This window comes from Saccopteryx bilineata, chromosome 1 (assembly GCF_036850765.1).
Source record: "Saccopteryx bilineata isolate mSacBil1 chromosome 1, mSacBil1_pri_phased_curated, whole genome shotgun sequence".
Taxonomy (NCBI): domain Eukaryota; kingdom Metazoa; phylum Chordata; class Mammalia; order Chiroptera; family Emballonuridae; genus Saccopteryx; species Saccopteryx bilineata.
The window spans coordinates 228,385,932-228,401,672 of NC_089490.1; the positions used below are offsets into that span (position 1 = coordinate 228,385,932).

Genomic DNA, 15,741 nt, shown 5'->3' on the forward strand with positions numbered 1-15,741 from the left:
GTTCTCCAGCCCCAAGGATTGTAGGGACGAGGGGAGGTAGTTGAATTGACCCAAGGTTGTGGTTAAGCTAGACCAGTCCAGTGGCAGGTCAGTGGGACAGAGACAAAGAGGGTATTGGCAAGATAACATCTGAGTTGGATGAGGAAGAAGTACAGATAGGAGGGGAAAGGGCTGATGGTCAGAGTGACAAGTCTGAGATTAATGAAGGGGTGTGGTGAGAGGATTGTGGTCAGAAAGTAGAAGGTGTGAATGTAAGGTTCAGAGGTGGGGAGGGCTGCTGGGTGATGTGGTTTCAGGTTGGTCGTGAGAGGAGCCTGGATTAGAGGGGGACAAAGAGGCCACAGAGCCAAGAGCCCAGCTTTTGGGTGGGAAAGCCATCAGGAATGAAGGCGGGACTCGGAGTGGAGAGAACGCGGGAGTCAGATGGTCAACATCTAGTGATGAGGGTTATGACCAGAGTTAATAGATGACACTGAGGAGACGGGAGAAGGCCATACATGATAATGGAGAAATCATGGGCTGAAAGCATGTCTAGACATTGAGGACAAAGCCATCCCTGGGACCCTGGAGGTCTCGCAAGATGGAGAAGAAGCACTTTAAGATCTGAGATCTGTGGGTAGCTCTGCTCATGGGGGAAAGCTACTGGTTGAGGTGGACGATGAGGTATTTCTGAAAATATTGGAATTTCTCAAATGGAACGATGAGTGTTTGTGGCTTCCATATATAATTCTTGGAAGTAAGAATGTAGATAACAGGTTAATTATTGGATGTTAAACAATCTCAATTTTATCACTTTCAAAAAAATGTCCAAGCCCTGGCCGGTTGGCTCAGTGGTAAAACATCAGCCTGATGTGTGGATGTCCCGGGTTTGATTCCCGGTCAGGACACACAGGAGAAGCACCCATCTGCTTATCCATCTCTCCCCCTCTCACTTTTCTTTCTCTCTCTCTTCCCCTCCTGCAGCTGTGGCTCTATTGAGTATAGCATGTTGACTGTGGGCGCTGAGGATGGCTCTGTGGAGCCTTCGCCTCAGGCGCTAAAAATAGCTTGGTTGTAAGCATGGCTCCAGATGGGCAGAGCATCAGTCCCACATGGGGGTTGCCGGGTGGATCCTGGTTGGGGCGCATGCAAGACTCTGTCTCTCTAGCTCTCCTCCTCTCATCTAGAAAGGAAGAAACAAACAAAAAACCAAATATCCGTATGGTACCCAACAATTAGAAATTATTAAATGTAGACTGGGGGGGACTCCATAGTTGACTTGTCCGATCTCTTCCACTCTACAGATGAGAAATGCTGATACTCTGGGGTTAAATGACTTGTCAGAGCCCACACACCTAGAGGCAGAACCAGGAGTGGAACTTGAATCACCTGAACCAGGCTGGCTGACGTCCTTTCAGTGTGACTGGTGCCTGTGGTGGTTTTTCCCCCCCAAGCCTACTTTTTTTGTAGTTTCAAATTGGTATCTGCATCTCATTTTAAGTTTGTTCCTTATTTTCATTGCTGCTTGCACCCTCCTCTAATAAATGAGTTGAATTTTGCCCGTTCAACTGCCAGTTCAGATGTCTTCCCGTTGTAGCCCTGGGTGAATTATTGAAGAGCCTCTCAGTAGTGCCATGTGCAGTTTCAGCGTGTCTGTAAGGTGAGAAACATCTGAAGATAAAGGAGCTGTTTGCACATCATCACCAAAAAACACCACTGCCACATAGTGTTTAAATTGGGGTAAAACAGGGTTGCTTGTCAGTGTGCCTGCGTACCGTATCATTAACCATTCTGGTGAAGACATCTAGAATACGGACTTAGGAGACTGCCACCGTGCTCTTTCTCCAGTTCTGCGAGGACCTTGGGCCCAGAATGGATGTGAATTTACTTTTTTGGTTTTTTTTTTTTGTGAATTTACTTTTAAAGCTCCTGCTTTGGCCTCTAATGGTGTATGTAGGTGGACCTGCCGAGGGGAAGCCAGCCATGTGCTCTCTTTCAGGTGGCAAAGAAAGCAGTTTTCTTGAAGGGTAGATTGGCTTTTCTTGCAGAGATATTGTGACAGATTACGGGAGCGCTTTTGTCAGAGAATAGAACAGTGTTTTTAAAGTAAAGCTAACATGTTAGAGTTAGGTATAAGTATAATACCTGGCTCTGAGGATATTGTATTTATTCGTATGAGAATTTGTGCTAAGCCTCAAGGTATACACAGTGGACATTTGATTCCAAAGACATTCTAATCTAAAATTTCTTGAGATAATTTAATAATTCTTCTAATTTCTGGAAGTGCAAATATAAGTTAAAATTTCATGTATTTAAAAAAATTCTCTCTGTTGATACACTATTTGTTTCTTATAATGTATCAGTTTAAATTAAGACTATTTCCCCCTTACGGTGCATTAAGTGATACTGCGAGACCCATATATTTTGGTTTGAAACATTACTTTTAGCCAAAAAAAGCAGAATACAGTGTTTTCTAGTTAGTTATGTTTCCAGATTAAGAAAATGGAAGTTTTTTTACTTAAATAAATAGGGAAGTACTTCATTACCACAAAATGTCATCAATAAGTCAAGTATTCAAGACAGCACTTGTTCTATTCTCAGTTGCCTCCTTCCCATATATGTTACAAAACACTGTTACTGGCACAGGGATGGATTAATATTCACTTAATTCTTTCAATGAAACTATTCCTGGTTTTACTACTGAGTAGCTAAATGGGAACTAGGAAGAGTTCCTATAAGTAAATGGTGTGAATTACTCATAGTCAGAAGTACATTTAGTTTGTTACTTTTTCCTCCTCTGGTCTCGGAATCAGGTGGCTTTCCTAGGGAATATAACGATGGTATTTTCTGTAGCTCACTAGTCACTGTTCCAAGTAAGGTTTTGTAAAAACAGGCTGAGTTATGAGAGCTTAATGTCATTACTGTTAGGAAATATTTATTTTCAACTTAAAATTTCGAAGGGCAGGAATTACAGAATTAAGAAATGAACTGACACTTCGGATATCTGTCAACTCTGGTTTAATACAGAGTTTTTGAATTTTGTGCTTAGTGAGTGGACCAAGGTCTCAGGATCCAACTTTAAAAAGAAATGGTGTCAAAGGTCCTGTTGACCATCGACGGAAGGAGAACGGGGTAAGTGATCGTTTTTATAAGTGCCGAGTGTATCATTGTTACTTTGTTATTCAATGGGTTATTAAGGTGGCCATTTTTTAAAAGGTTATATTTACTTCATTGAAACAATTTTAATGGTCTCTACAACACTGACTATTGAAAGAAGTTAGATGCTGAATATACCACAGATTCAGAACAAAACAAATGTAGACCATGTGTGAGGAAGTATTTGTTTTTGAGTCATTTTGTTTGTTGCTGTAATGCTTCAAGAAAAATGGAAAATTATATATTTGTGCTTTTGCTGTTGCATATGAATGTTATCAAGAGTCTGTGGGGTACCTTTACACCACTTTGAGTTAACATTTGCATGTGGTATGAGAGTTCATTTTTTTTTTTTATATATATGGCTCTCCAGTTGTATAAGCTGTTTGTTGAAAGACTATTCTTTCTCCACCCATTGTCACCTTTGTCTAAAATCAATTGCCCCTCATGTGCGGGTCTATTTCTGTACTCTTCTGTTCCATTGATCTGTTTATCTTGATGTCAGCACCACAGCGTACAAAACATTTTAAGTCTTAAAGTTGGGTAGTCTTGTTAGAGTTGTTTTGGCTATTCTAGATTCTTTGTATTTTCATATGGAATTTTAGAATACGCTGGTCAGTTTATAAAAAAAAGCCTGCTGGAATATTGGTTGGGATTCTGTTGAATCTATAGGTCAGTTTGGGAAGAATTGCAGTCTTGACAGTATTGGGCTTTTCAATTCATGACACCAGGATGTATCTCTTCATTTGTTTAGGTCTTTTTCTCAGCAGTGATTTGAAGTTTTCAGTCTATGGGCCTTGCATATCTTCTGTTAAATTTATTCCTAACAACTTTATATTTTTTATGCCATTGCAAGTGGTATTTACATTTATTTTTAATTTCTAGTTTTGCTAATATATAGAAATATGATTTTTTTTTGCATGTTGATTTTTTAAATTCTGCAATATTGTTAAGTAATTTATTGTTCTGGTAGTTTTTTGGTTTTTTTTTTACACAGATTCCATATAATTTTCTTCCCAGATGGTTATGTTGTCTCTAAGTGAATGACAGCTTAACTTCTTCCTTTCAGTTAACATCTTAACTGAATGAGTCAACGTGGGGGTGTTGATATAAAAGTCAATGGTCTCTTTAATATTACAGGAGAGAAATGGCTCGTTTTGACCAGATTGGTTCAGGTGAAGCTCATATTCAGCTTTCATAGACCTCCGAGGGAGACGTCCCCGTGGTCATTTTAGAGTCAGTGGAGGGTTTGTGTTTTCTGTTTGCAGGTTAATAGCCCGAGGATGGATCTGACTCTTGCTGAACTTCAGGAGATGGCATCTCGCCAGCAGCAGCAGATTGAGGCCCAGCAGCAGATGCTGGCTACCAAGGTACTGTCTGTTTGAGGAGGCTGACAGGCACTGCGGTCAGTGGGGGTGCAGAGCTGCCTGCATGCACCCTTGGTATCAAGCCGCTTGCCTCCCAGACAGGAATGTGTCCTCTGAACCCCAGACTCGCTTGGTTTGGGGTTCTTCCTTTATCGCATTTTGTAGAAACCCTGAAAATACCCCAAGATATTCCTGACCCCTGATTCTTATCAAGTGACCAAGCTGTGTTGGGTGTCAGCAAAAGAGGGAAGGTATAAAGAGCTCTTGAACTTGGCTGGTAGGAACTTCTCTGGGCTAATCTGGTCCTGAATCATGGCTTCAGCAAGAGGAACTTTAAATCTGCTCATGCTAACACTGTCCCCTTCTGTCTCAACAAGCTGCATGCCTTTATTTGGGGACATTCTCCACCCACAAACTAATCCCAATCCTGACCTTGAACAAGCGAGATACAAGAAGCTTCCCCGTGACTATCAGAACCAGTCTCATTGCTGCCTCTCCGCCAGCCACAGGCTTCTAGTGTGGACCAGATGCCAGCAGAGTTCCTCTGGGTAGGGTTGGGGAGTGAATCTTCCGGTCTTTGCAGGTTGTGCCATCTCAACTCGGCAGTGGTAGCAAGAAAGCAGTCGTGGCAGCGGGACAGCCAGTGGGTGTGGCTGCAGGCCTGTGGAGCTGTACTTAGAGAGGCATATAGGAACTGGGCTTTGCCTGCGGGCTGTAGTTTGCCAGCCTCTTGGTCTAAACACTCAGTATGTGCAACTGAGCAGTCCTTCAGTGACTATAAGTTCACTGGAGCAGGAGTCAACTGTTGCTGGTTTGACCTCAAGTTACCCAGCAGGGCTTTGAAGTAACAGCCAGGATTCTGGAAGGCCTCCCACAAGCCTCGTGCCTTCCGTGGGGACTTCCTTAGCCTTCCTCTGCACGCAGGCAAAGACTGTCAGAATCACGTGTCTTGTTGCTTCTCAGACCTTAATGTGCACACAAATCACCAACGACTTCAGTAAATCAGGGTTTCTCAAGCTCCCAGGCCACGCTGTGAGGGTCTCAGTCCTTGAGCAGAGACATAAATAAAATAACAAGATTAACAGAAGAAAGTACCAGCCTTAGGGTCTTATTTTGAAACCATTTCTGTGTTATATATGTTTGAGACATGTTAATTTGAGAAGTTTACTCTTTTAATACATCATGTATACTTCTACCTCTCAGTTTTACTTGAAATTTTTAATGTAAAAGAAATGAAATTTTAAGTTGCATAATGCAGTTTTCTAAAGGTGGCAAATAATGCTCTGGCCCTTTTCTAAGTGCATTCACTGAGTGCATGTTAACTCTGAGGTACAGAGAGAGTCACATTTCATTTAATGCTCACGTGGCCCCCTGAGTAGTGATTATTGATCATACATTTCCTAGTTAAAGACATAGATCGGTGTAATCCGAGAGCTTATGTAAGTCGCCCAAAGTCTCATCTCCAAAAAGTTGCAGAGCTCAGGTCTGACTCCCAGTTTACTCCAAAGCTTATCCTTTAACAACTTTCTTAGACTGCCTCCCATCTCTTTATGAGCTCCTTCTTACAATTGTAGCCGCACTTCATGAAAACTGGTTCATGGTTCTCTGATTGCTTGCTGCATAAGAGCCACTTGAACTAAAAATACCTATTTCTGGATCTTAGCCCTAAGAGATTCTGGGGTTGGGCCCAGCAGCGCCTGTTTTTAACAAGCCTCCAAGGTGGTTCTGATGTCCATGTCGAGGACACAGAACAGGGCAGCCAGTGCACCTCAACTTCGGCATCTCGGGGTTCTGGTTTGATCAGTTTTGGGTCAGTGGGCTCCCTGCTCAAAATGGTAGCCCCTGATGATGGCTTTTATCTCTAGGAGCAGCGCTTAAAGTTTCTGAAACAGCAAGATCAGCGTCAACAGCAACAGGCGGCCGAGCAGGAGAAGCTTAAGAGGCTCAAAGAAATAGCCGAGAATCAGGAAGCAAAGCTGAAAAAAGTGAGAGCCCTTAAAGGCCACGTGGAGCAGAAGAGACTCAGCAATGGGAAGCTCGGTGAGTTGTCTGTTTGTCTCAGTGCCGAAGGCTGCACGAATGCTGGGGTGTGAGGAAGCATTTATGTAGATTCCTCCGTGGAGTAGGAGGTTTATGTAGATTCCTAGTAAGGAAGAATAAGACGAGACTTTGTATGTCAATAACTTTAAAAGAATTTTTTGCAAGTATAAGTCACTGTAGTTTCAGTGCTGCTGGTTTCCCTGAGTGGAATTCAGCCGTTGAATGTTTAGACAAGGTTCTAAAGTTACCTTTGGAAAATGTAATAGTAGTTTGTTTTCTCTCCAAAATATATTTTGACTGAGAAGTAAATGAAGGCAGGGGTTTCTAGTCATATAACAGCCCCATCTATTATTATAAGTTCATTTAAATTTAAATTTTAGTGACTTAAAAGCTTTGTCCACCACTATAAAACTGAGGTTTAAGACGTCTAAAAAAAATGGAGTTTAATGTTTATATTCATCATATAATTTTTGCTGAAAGTCCATTCAGAATGAGGTACAGATATGTAGAGATGTCCCTGTTGATTTCAGTTGCTCCCAAAAGAAATAGGTTGGCTCTGGGTCATGCCTGGAAGATTCTTGTACTTTTCACGAGTAAGTTCACTGTGAAGCCTGGTTGCCTGGGAAGTCACCTGGAAAGTGGCCTGTCCTCAGTGTTCTTTTCAGTGACTGCAGCTTTCCCCTTTTTGCCCTAGTGGAGGAGATTGAGCAGATGAACAGTCTGTTCCAGCAGAAGCAGAGGGAGCTCGTCCTGGCTGTGTCCAAAGTGGAGGAGCTTACGCGGCAGCTCGAGATGCTCAAGAACGGCCGGATCGACGGTCACCATGACAACCAGTCCGCCGTGGCTGAGCTCGATAGGCTGTACAAGGAGCTGCAAGTAAGCCAGGGGTCCCCCATTCCCAGGAGTGCAGAGCTGTCCTTCTAAGCGGCAGGAAGTGCTGGGTTTTGTGTCTTTCCCTTAAAGGGCGTGGAGGGGAGGGAGACCTACACCTCAAAACATCCAGAATAAACTTCATAGTCCCTTGCACAGGAAATCCGTGGCATTCCTCAGAACCACAACTGGTGGTCTAACACTTAACTTTAAACCTTGCGACAAGAAGTGAGGAGGGACTGTACCCTGTTAGAAATTATATAATAGTTCACCATGTGACTCTGTATGTGAGAATTTTTTTTCCCTCCTCCTTGGCTACCTTTTTTTGTTTCCCCATGTTTTATTCAGTTAAGAAACAAACTGAATCAGGAGCAGAATGCCAAGCTGCAACAACAGAGGGAGTGTTTGAATAAGCGCAATTCAGAGGTGGCGGTCATGGATAAGCGTGTGAATGAACTGAGGGACCGGCTGTGGAAGAAGAAGGCAGCCCTGCAGCAGAAGGAGAACCTTCCAGTGAGTGGGCTGCTCTGTCCCGGGCGGGGGTGGGGGGGGGGTGGGGGGGGTGGGGGTGGGGGGTGGGGGGGGGGTGGGGGGGGTGGGGGTGGGGGGTGGGGGGTGGGGGGGTGGGGGGAGGTGCCCCGCCCAGTGAGGCCAGAACCTTCCAATGAGTGGGCTGCTCTGTGGGGGGGGGCAGGCGGGGGCGGAGCCGGGGGGGGGAGTGCCCCGCCCAGCGAGGCCAATTATCGTAGCAGTGTCTTTCCAGTCAGTCCCCAGCATGTCCTCTGTAGAGAAACAGTGCTCATAGCTGCTCAGGGATGATCCACTGTTCTGCTTGTTAATGTTATTACCTATGTGGCTCTGGTTTTCTTTCTAATACTTACGATAAAGTATGGGGGAGAGTTCGTTGAGCACTGTTTTTGTTTGGGATGTTTCTAGTAGATTGTATGGCTAGTGCTGACTTGTAATACTAACGCTCTGTGCTTTCTCCTGAGGTCTCACCTGATGGGAACCTGCCTCAGCCAGGCGCGTCAGCACCGAGTCGCGTGGCGGCCGTCGGTCCCTACATCCAGTCGTCTACCATGCCCCGGATGCCCTCCAGACCTGAGCTTCTGGTGAAGCCAGCTCTGCCCGATGGGACCTTGACCATGCAGCCTGCGGAGGTGCCCATGAAAGTGCACACACTGCCCAACATGAGATCCGGGGCCGCTTCACAAACTAAAGGTGAAAACAAGTCATGTTCGTGTCCTTCCGCAGCATCGTTCCTCTGTCCTCACCATTGTGTTTTTCCAAGTTTGGGGTTTAAAAAAATGTCTTTCTATCCCGGTTCATATTTAAATTCTAAGAGTCTCCTTGTATTCTTCATTAGCACAGTAAGTTTCTTAACACTAAGTAATTTCTATTCTGGAAGTGTAATAGAATGTAATATTTTTGCAGATCTGAGTTTTTGAATTCCTTCTGTGAATAAGCAGTTGTGATCAGATGTTAGTAACTTGAGCCCTTTTCTTTTTTGTGTAAAAACACTGTATGTGTAGTTAATGGTGTCGTCTTTGCAGGGCATGTGGCAATGAGTCCACTCTGTTGATAAGTGATATTTATATTCAGATGTGCTTATGCTTGAGACTTTGCCGGCTGGTAATTTTTAGAATAAAGGTAAACATGTTGGGAGATAAAGTGAGACCAGCAGAGACTCCTGTGTTAGTTGTCTTTGCATTCTGGGTCGTCCTCAGATGCGTGCAGAAGTGCAAGCCGGAGTCTTGTAATAGTAAAAATGAAGGGAGAAATGTAGGAAAAGCAGGGTGGGCACATTCTTCTGACACATGGAAGAGAAAAATAACAGCCAGTATTGTTTTTTCCCTAACCACTATCATGTGCAAACATTTGTTGACTCTAAAATGATTATTTTGCTGTAATTAGCACTGTGAAGCAATGTAGAGGTGCCTTTGTTTCTGTAAGGAAAAATAAAAGCTTTGAAACTGAAATATTAGTGTAGAAAAAACTCGAATATACTGATCTGGGCAAGACTAGTTGAAGTCATGGGTTAATTTCTGTGTTTTTGCCGGTTGTCTTTTTGTAGTGCATGTATACTTACAGTGTTGTTATGTAAGGCACACCTTACAGTCCAGCCCTTGGTCTGCTAAATTAGAAATCATTTTCTGTGTGTGAGGGTGACACTTTGTTACCTAGCGAAGAGTAATGTGTCCTTGTTGGCAGACTTTCTGTTTGCCACCATTAGTTTTAAGTTGTTTGAGGAAGGGGGGAATCTTAAATTAGAAATACGAAATCTAGTATTCTCCAAATAACTTCATTGGGATGGTTGTGAATCTGAAATGTAAAGCTGTTATTTTAGACATTACACTTTTGAGCAGCAAAATGAACCATGAAAACTCTCTTCAGAATGCTGGGTTATTGTTGCCGCTTTTCTGCGTCCTAGGCTCTAAAATCCATTCACTTGGCCCTGATTGGAGTCCGAATGCAGATCTTTTTCCAAGCCAAGCCTCCGCCTCCGGGTCGAAAAGCTCTGGGGCTGTCCCAGACCAAGGTGAGGGTTGTTCCTGTTGCTCCCGAACGTTCTGTTCTGATTGTCTAAAAGGGGCGTGTATTCTTCTTTTTTAGATTGTTTTCTAGTGTGTTAAAACCAGGGACTTTATTTATTTGTATAGCACCTTTAGTTAGCCAGGGAATTAAAATACTCCCAGCACTGTTGTATTAGGGTTCTCCTTTAATCATCTTAATTTAAAAATAGGAAAATGTTTAGTGGGTACAGGGTTTTGAAAGGATTGAGGAGAGAAAAACTTATGCGTGCATAAGAAATTCTGTTGCAAACAGTTGGGATATCAGTGTGGGTTTTATTTCTTTCTTGTTCAGCGGACGATGGGGAGGTTCCACTGAGGGAGAAGGAGAAGAAAGTCCGTCCCTTTTCGATGTTTGACACGGTGGATCAGGCCGCCGCCCCGCCCCCCTTTGGGGTGCTGAGGAAGAACCAGAGCAGTGAAGACATCTTACGGGATGCCCAGGTATGGGGTAGGGTCCAGTCCTAAAATTCACTGGTCTTTCTAAATGTGTTGTTAAATATACATCTGGAAGGTTATATAACATCATTCAGTTGTTTTGAGTTCTGTGTCACACAGTATTAGGGAATGACTGACATACTTGCTTTAAGTAGTTTGTGTAATTTCCTAACAGTATGAGTGCATCAAAGGACATCGAATGTGTGCTGCTCCTTATTCCTTGTTCCTTCAAAATCTGGGGCTGAGTTTATGTCAGATGATTTGATGGTGACTCTCCTGTTAGGTTTGCAGCCTTTGACAACCAGGTTATGAGCACATGCTCCAAGATAGGTGTTTCTGAACCACAGTGGCCTATACTGCATGTTCCAGTGAATAAGAATGGTTTTCTGGATTGATGCCCTCTGTGAACATGGGAAGGCAGTGAGAAATTCGACCGTGGACGCTGAGAGCTGCCTGGATAGGAGGTTGTAGCGTGCACGGTGGGGATTGTACTGTGGAACTGAAGGCCCTGGGAAGTGGGATTCAGTTTAGAGATTTAAAACTGAAATTCGAATGATTTAAAAATGCAGGGCTGGCATTTTCAGTGTTTGCTCACATTTGTGCAATTAGATTGTCCAGAACATCACATATACGCAGTTATGTAATATTTTTTACTGGCTTTTTGTATGTGTGTGTCTTACAGGCTGCAAACAAAAATGTGGTGAAAGTACCGCCTCCCGTTCCATCAAAACCCAAACAGATTAATTTGCCTTATTTTGGACAAACGAATCAGTCCCTGTCAGATGTTAAGCCTGATGGAAATCCTCAGCAGTTGTCGACAGCTGTCGCAGCCATGGGAAATAAACCCAAAACAGCAGGTCCTCAGCAGAGGGTCCTGCTGGCTCCCAGCATGCCATCGGGGGGCCCAGACCAAACCTTCATTCCAGGTTCTAAGCAAGAAAGTCCACCTGCTGCCGCGGTCCGGCCCTTCACTCCGCAGCCGTCCAAAGACGCCCTCCTTCCCGCCTTCAGGAAGCCCCAGACCGTGGCAGCCAGCTCCATCTACTCCATGTACACCCAGCAACAGGCCCCCGGGAAGAACTTCCAGCAGGCAGTGCAGAATGCCTTGACCAAGACGCATCCCAGAGGGCCGTACTTCTCGAGTGGTGAGGTTCTTCGTCTCATTTTCACCCTCATAGATGATGTCCCCACCAGCACTGGCATCTGTTGGTAACCTAAATGACTTGTCCCCATGTGATGCTTTTGTTCTGAGAGTTTTGTTTAATTGTGGCTTCTGGTCTTAATTGACAGTTTAAAATTTGAGTTCTGCTAAATGTCAGCTGCTGCAGTGAGCACCAACAATAATAGATGAAAATTGAAATACTGTGATAAAATCAGTGAATGAAATAGAGGAGTGAAACTGATAGGAAAGAGATAACCTTCCGCCCTTGTAGTTACCTGTGGCACCTGTATCCCAGGGTCTCATGAGCTTCAGAGCCGAGATGCAGGAGCTCTGGGGGACTGGGACATGGAGGCCCACAGCTAATAGCATGCAGAAGGCTGTGTTCATAGGTTTGACCAGGTGTTTTCTTAGTGTCTGGACGATTGGACAGTTGCTGAAGGGGAGGTGATTTTTAAGAAATAACCTTCTCAAAAAAAATAAATAAATAACCTTCTCTACTATATTTTAAGTTGTTCTAATGGCACAACCACTAAATATAAACACACACACAGATGACTTTGTTAAACATACATAATCGGGTCATTTGTTGGTTCTTTCTAAGAGTCATTCAATAGTTGGTAAGACTGGAGTGAAATTCACCATATTTGAATGGAAAGAAAATGGCCTTTTAGTTGTGAAAGAAGCATGGAATTGTGGCCTAAAATGTCATAGTTAACAGCAAAGATTAATATATGTGCTACATCTTATTCTTGCTATGGGTCTTAGTGAAAACGGCTAGTATAGTAATTTTGGGGATAGTCGGATTAGATAATTTTGATATAATCGGAATGTTAAGGGGAATAGTTTTGGTAAATGTAAGTGTTCTTAATAATTTTGTAAGCCAAATTTGATTTCTCACATAGATTTACTTTTGAAAATTATGAAAAAGGGTATAGTACATGTTTTGTTTTAATTTGGGCATGTGAAAGAATTCCCAGTTTGTCATTGCTGTCAATTTCTTTTACATTTTGGCATTTTAAATTTGGATGCTACAGTCAGTGATTTCTTACAATGATTATTGGTAGCATTTTCTTTCTTTTTGGTGAATAAAATAATGGTACATGTTACCATTTTAGGAGGGATTTTGATTCTGTGAATAAGTTTATTAGGCAAAGATGTAGCCTTGCTTTGCCATTTGTTATTTTAAAAAATTAGTTGTAGGAAAGGGTATTATGTAGTAATTCTGAAGTTAAGAGAGGCTTTGGTTATTGTTAGCTCTGTTACCTGACAGTTTTGTTTAGTTAATATTAATCAGAGCCTTTTTCCCACTTCCAACTAGTCTACGGCAAGCCTGTGATCGCCGCTGCCCAGAACCTGCAGCAGCACCCAGACAACATTTATTCCAGCTGCCCGGGCCGGCCCGGTGGTCCAGAGCCGGAAGCAGAGCCTGTTCCTTCCGTGCAGGAGAGCCATGAACATGAGAGGATTCCGCGGCCGCTCAGCCCGACCAAACTGCTGCCGTTCCTGTCACATCCGTACCGAAACCAGAGTGATGCTGACCTGGAGGCTCTGCGGAAGAAGCTTTCTAATGCTCCGCGGCCGCTGAAGAAGCGGAGCTCCATTACGGAGCCGGAGGGCCCCAACGGGCCGAACATCCAGAAACTTTTGTATCAGAGGACCACCATTGCTGCCATGGAGACCATCTCTGTGCCATCCTACCCATCCAAGTCGGCCCCCGTGCCTGCCGGCTCAGAAAGCCCAGTGGAGATCCAGAATCCGTATGAACATGCGGAGCCAGAGCAGGAGGTGGTTCCGGAGCCGGTGCCGCCAGAGGAAGCTGAGAATGCCGGCGCAGAGAACAGCGACGTGCCAGCCGCTGCTCCTGACCCTGACTATGTGCCTGAAGGCATCCTGGACACCAGCCCGAATTTCCAGACTAATGTGGAAGAACCAAACCCAGAGGCTCCCCATTTGCTGGAAATATACCTGGAGGAGTATCCCCCTTACCCGCCACCGCCCTACCCCTCAGGGGAGCCCGAGGGCCCAGGGGAAGACTCCGGGAGCATGCGTCCTCCTGAGATTACCGGGCAGGGCTCTCTGCCTCCGGTGAGTAATGTGCTGTCTCAGGATCGGTTTACGGGCCTTGTCATGCTTCTAGGTGGTTAATTGTCAGAACTCAGTGAAACACCAGCAAATACTTACAGCCATTTGTAAAGGAAGATTTGTGTTTAAATTGCCTGTTGTAGTTAATGTGTCCTGCAGTTTGCTTTTTTATTTTATACTTTCTTTGGCACAGAGTAGATCTTATAAATGTCAAAATTTAATATGCTCGATACGAAGTACATTTTGGTTTTTCAGAAGAAACCCCCCTCCCCTTTTTTTGTGAAGGAAACAGTTTTCTTCTTACCTGTAAACACTGTGTTTGCTGTTTCTTCTCCTGGCAATGTCGTGTACTGGTGAAGCAGCACTCGGCTATCAATGAGAAAGAAGTTCTAAATTTGAAACTTCCAGTCACTAGGGTAGCTCTGTGAAATCAGGCAGACGGTTCAGCTTCTGTCGCTGGTGATAGCACTCTTTCAGACTTTTCTTTTTCTAATGATGAAGTTGATTTTTAACGCAACGTGCAGGCAGACCTTCAAACTTCTAACACTGATAAAATTGGAGGGCTTCTGGGTGAAATGAGTGCAGGCTGGGTAGACACCTCCATAGCCTCTTCTTCACCTTCAACATAGTGTGAAGTACATCATCCCTAAGGTTTCCAAGTTATTCCAAAGCTGTGTGTTTTGACTAAGACGTGCCTCCACATGCCTTCCAAATGCAGCTTTTGTTTTGGAAGTGTATCACGTCACTTTGAAGCAGATAAGAAAAGATAAAAATCCCAGATTACCTGTAAATAAGGTTGTCTTTTTCAAAGTGTAATTTGAAGTCATTTTGTTTCAATAGATTGCCAAGCTATGAATTTTTAAAACCTGGTCAAAAGCAAAATAGCATATTGTAAGGATTTTTGAAAAAGGGCTATGTATGTTTGATTCCTATTATATTTTTTATATGTGATTCAAAGACAGTAATTATCCAGAGTTGCTGAATTTAGCTCCTGGTTACAGTAAACATTTGCTTAAAAGTTTTATATAGTAAACATTGGAGTCTAGGAAAAAAACATTCTGAAGTAGAGATTAACACTTTTTATACAGCTCTATGCCTTTTAAGATCTGAGGTTTGATTGTCTGCATTTGAGTGTTAAATATGAGAAAAGAAGAAAGAAGTTTTAACATCTATTTTTATTTCCTCTCTTTTTGTTGTGTCAAAATAATTTATACTTTCAAAGAGGAGAAAGGAAAGAACTCATACTTTTTAATTTTTTAATTAAGTTTTAGAGAGAGAGGAAGAGAGAAATATAGAGACAGACAGAAAAAACATTGATTTGCTATTCCACTTCATGCCGTCATTGGTTGATTCTTGTATGTGCCTTGACTGGGGATGAAACCTGCAACCTTGGCACTGTTCTCTGAGCTACCAGGCCAGGGCCCAAAACTCATACTTTCTTTTTAGGATTCTGTTATTCTCTTGCTAGGAAGGTGACTTACTTTTTCCTTTTTAGTGTAAGTAAAATAGAAGCCACTGCCACACACTTTATTTGAAAATGGGTGTGCGGGGTGTCCTGAGTTGTATTGTCACAGCTGTGTCATGTTTATACTTCTTTTTTCCAATGAACATTTTAGCCATTGCACATCTGTGAGGTATATTGATTACCACTTCCTATTTTTCAGAACTCGGTCGTTTCCCATCTGAAATGAAATAGAATATGTGTAGTATGTCATGCCTGAGGAAACATTTCTACTTTGTTGGATGTGTTTAAGAAGCCTGTTTTATAGGTTGTTAGATCTAGTCTTAACAATTTTGCCTTGTTTTTTAAAGCCTGATGTAAAAATGTAGAAAGACTTGATTAATTTTCTCATGTTTTTAGAGTATAGGTAAAGTTTTAATATAAAATATCGATAACACTAAGCTGGCAGGATTTCTCCTTGGTGTATATAAGACAGACTAATCTTTATTATTTACCTTATATGTTTTCCCTACAAAGGACACATTATGTTGTGAAATAGCTAAAAGGAAGGATTTCAGAGCAGCCAGATTACTTAAATTTGAATTTTACCTCTGCTGTTTACTGACATGTATCCTAATT

The 15,741-nt window shown here is 43.0% G+C and overlaps 1 protein-coding gene across 4 annotated transcripts in view; it reads left to right on the forward strand.

Annotated features, from left to right (window-relative positions):
• Positions 1-15,741, forward strand: part of TP53BP2 (tumor protein p53 binding protein 2) — a 50,925-nt gene that overhangs the window by 23,407 nt on the left and 11,777 nt on the right. For 3 of the 4 annotated variants that reach the window (XM_066237569.1, XM_066237570.1, XM_066237573.1), the window contains 10 exons: positions 3,029-3,111; positions 4,401-4,502; positions 6,365-6,539; positions 7,234-7,415; positions 7,758-7,922; positions 8,402-8,630; positions 9,841-9,948; positions 10,275-10,423; positions 11,100-11,562; positions 12,898-13,664. In XM_066237569.1, coding sequence (XP_066093666.1) covers positions 3,029-3,111; positions 4,401-4,502; positions 6,365-6,539; positions 7,234-7,415; positions 7,758-7,922; positions 8,402-8,630; positions 9,841-9,948; positions 10,275-10,423; positions 11,100-11,562; positions 12,898-13,664 — 2,423 coding nt within the window. The remainder of the gene's footprint in view (positions 1-3,028; positions 3,112-4,400; positions 4,503-6,364; positions 6,540-7,233; positions 7,416-7,757; positions 7,923-8,401; positions 8,631-9,840; positions 9,949-10,274; positions 10,424-11,099; positions 11,563-12,897; positions 13,665-15,741) is intronic. The other variant, XM_066237578.1, reaches the window with a different exon arrangement.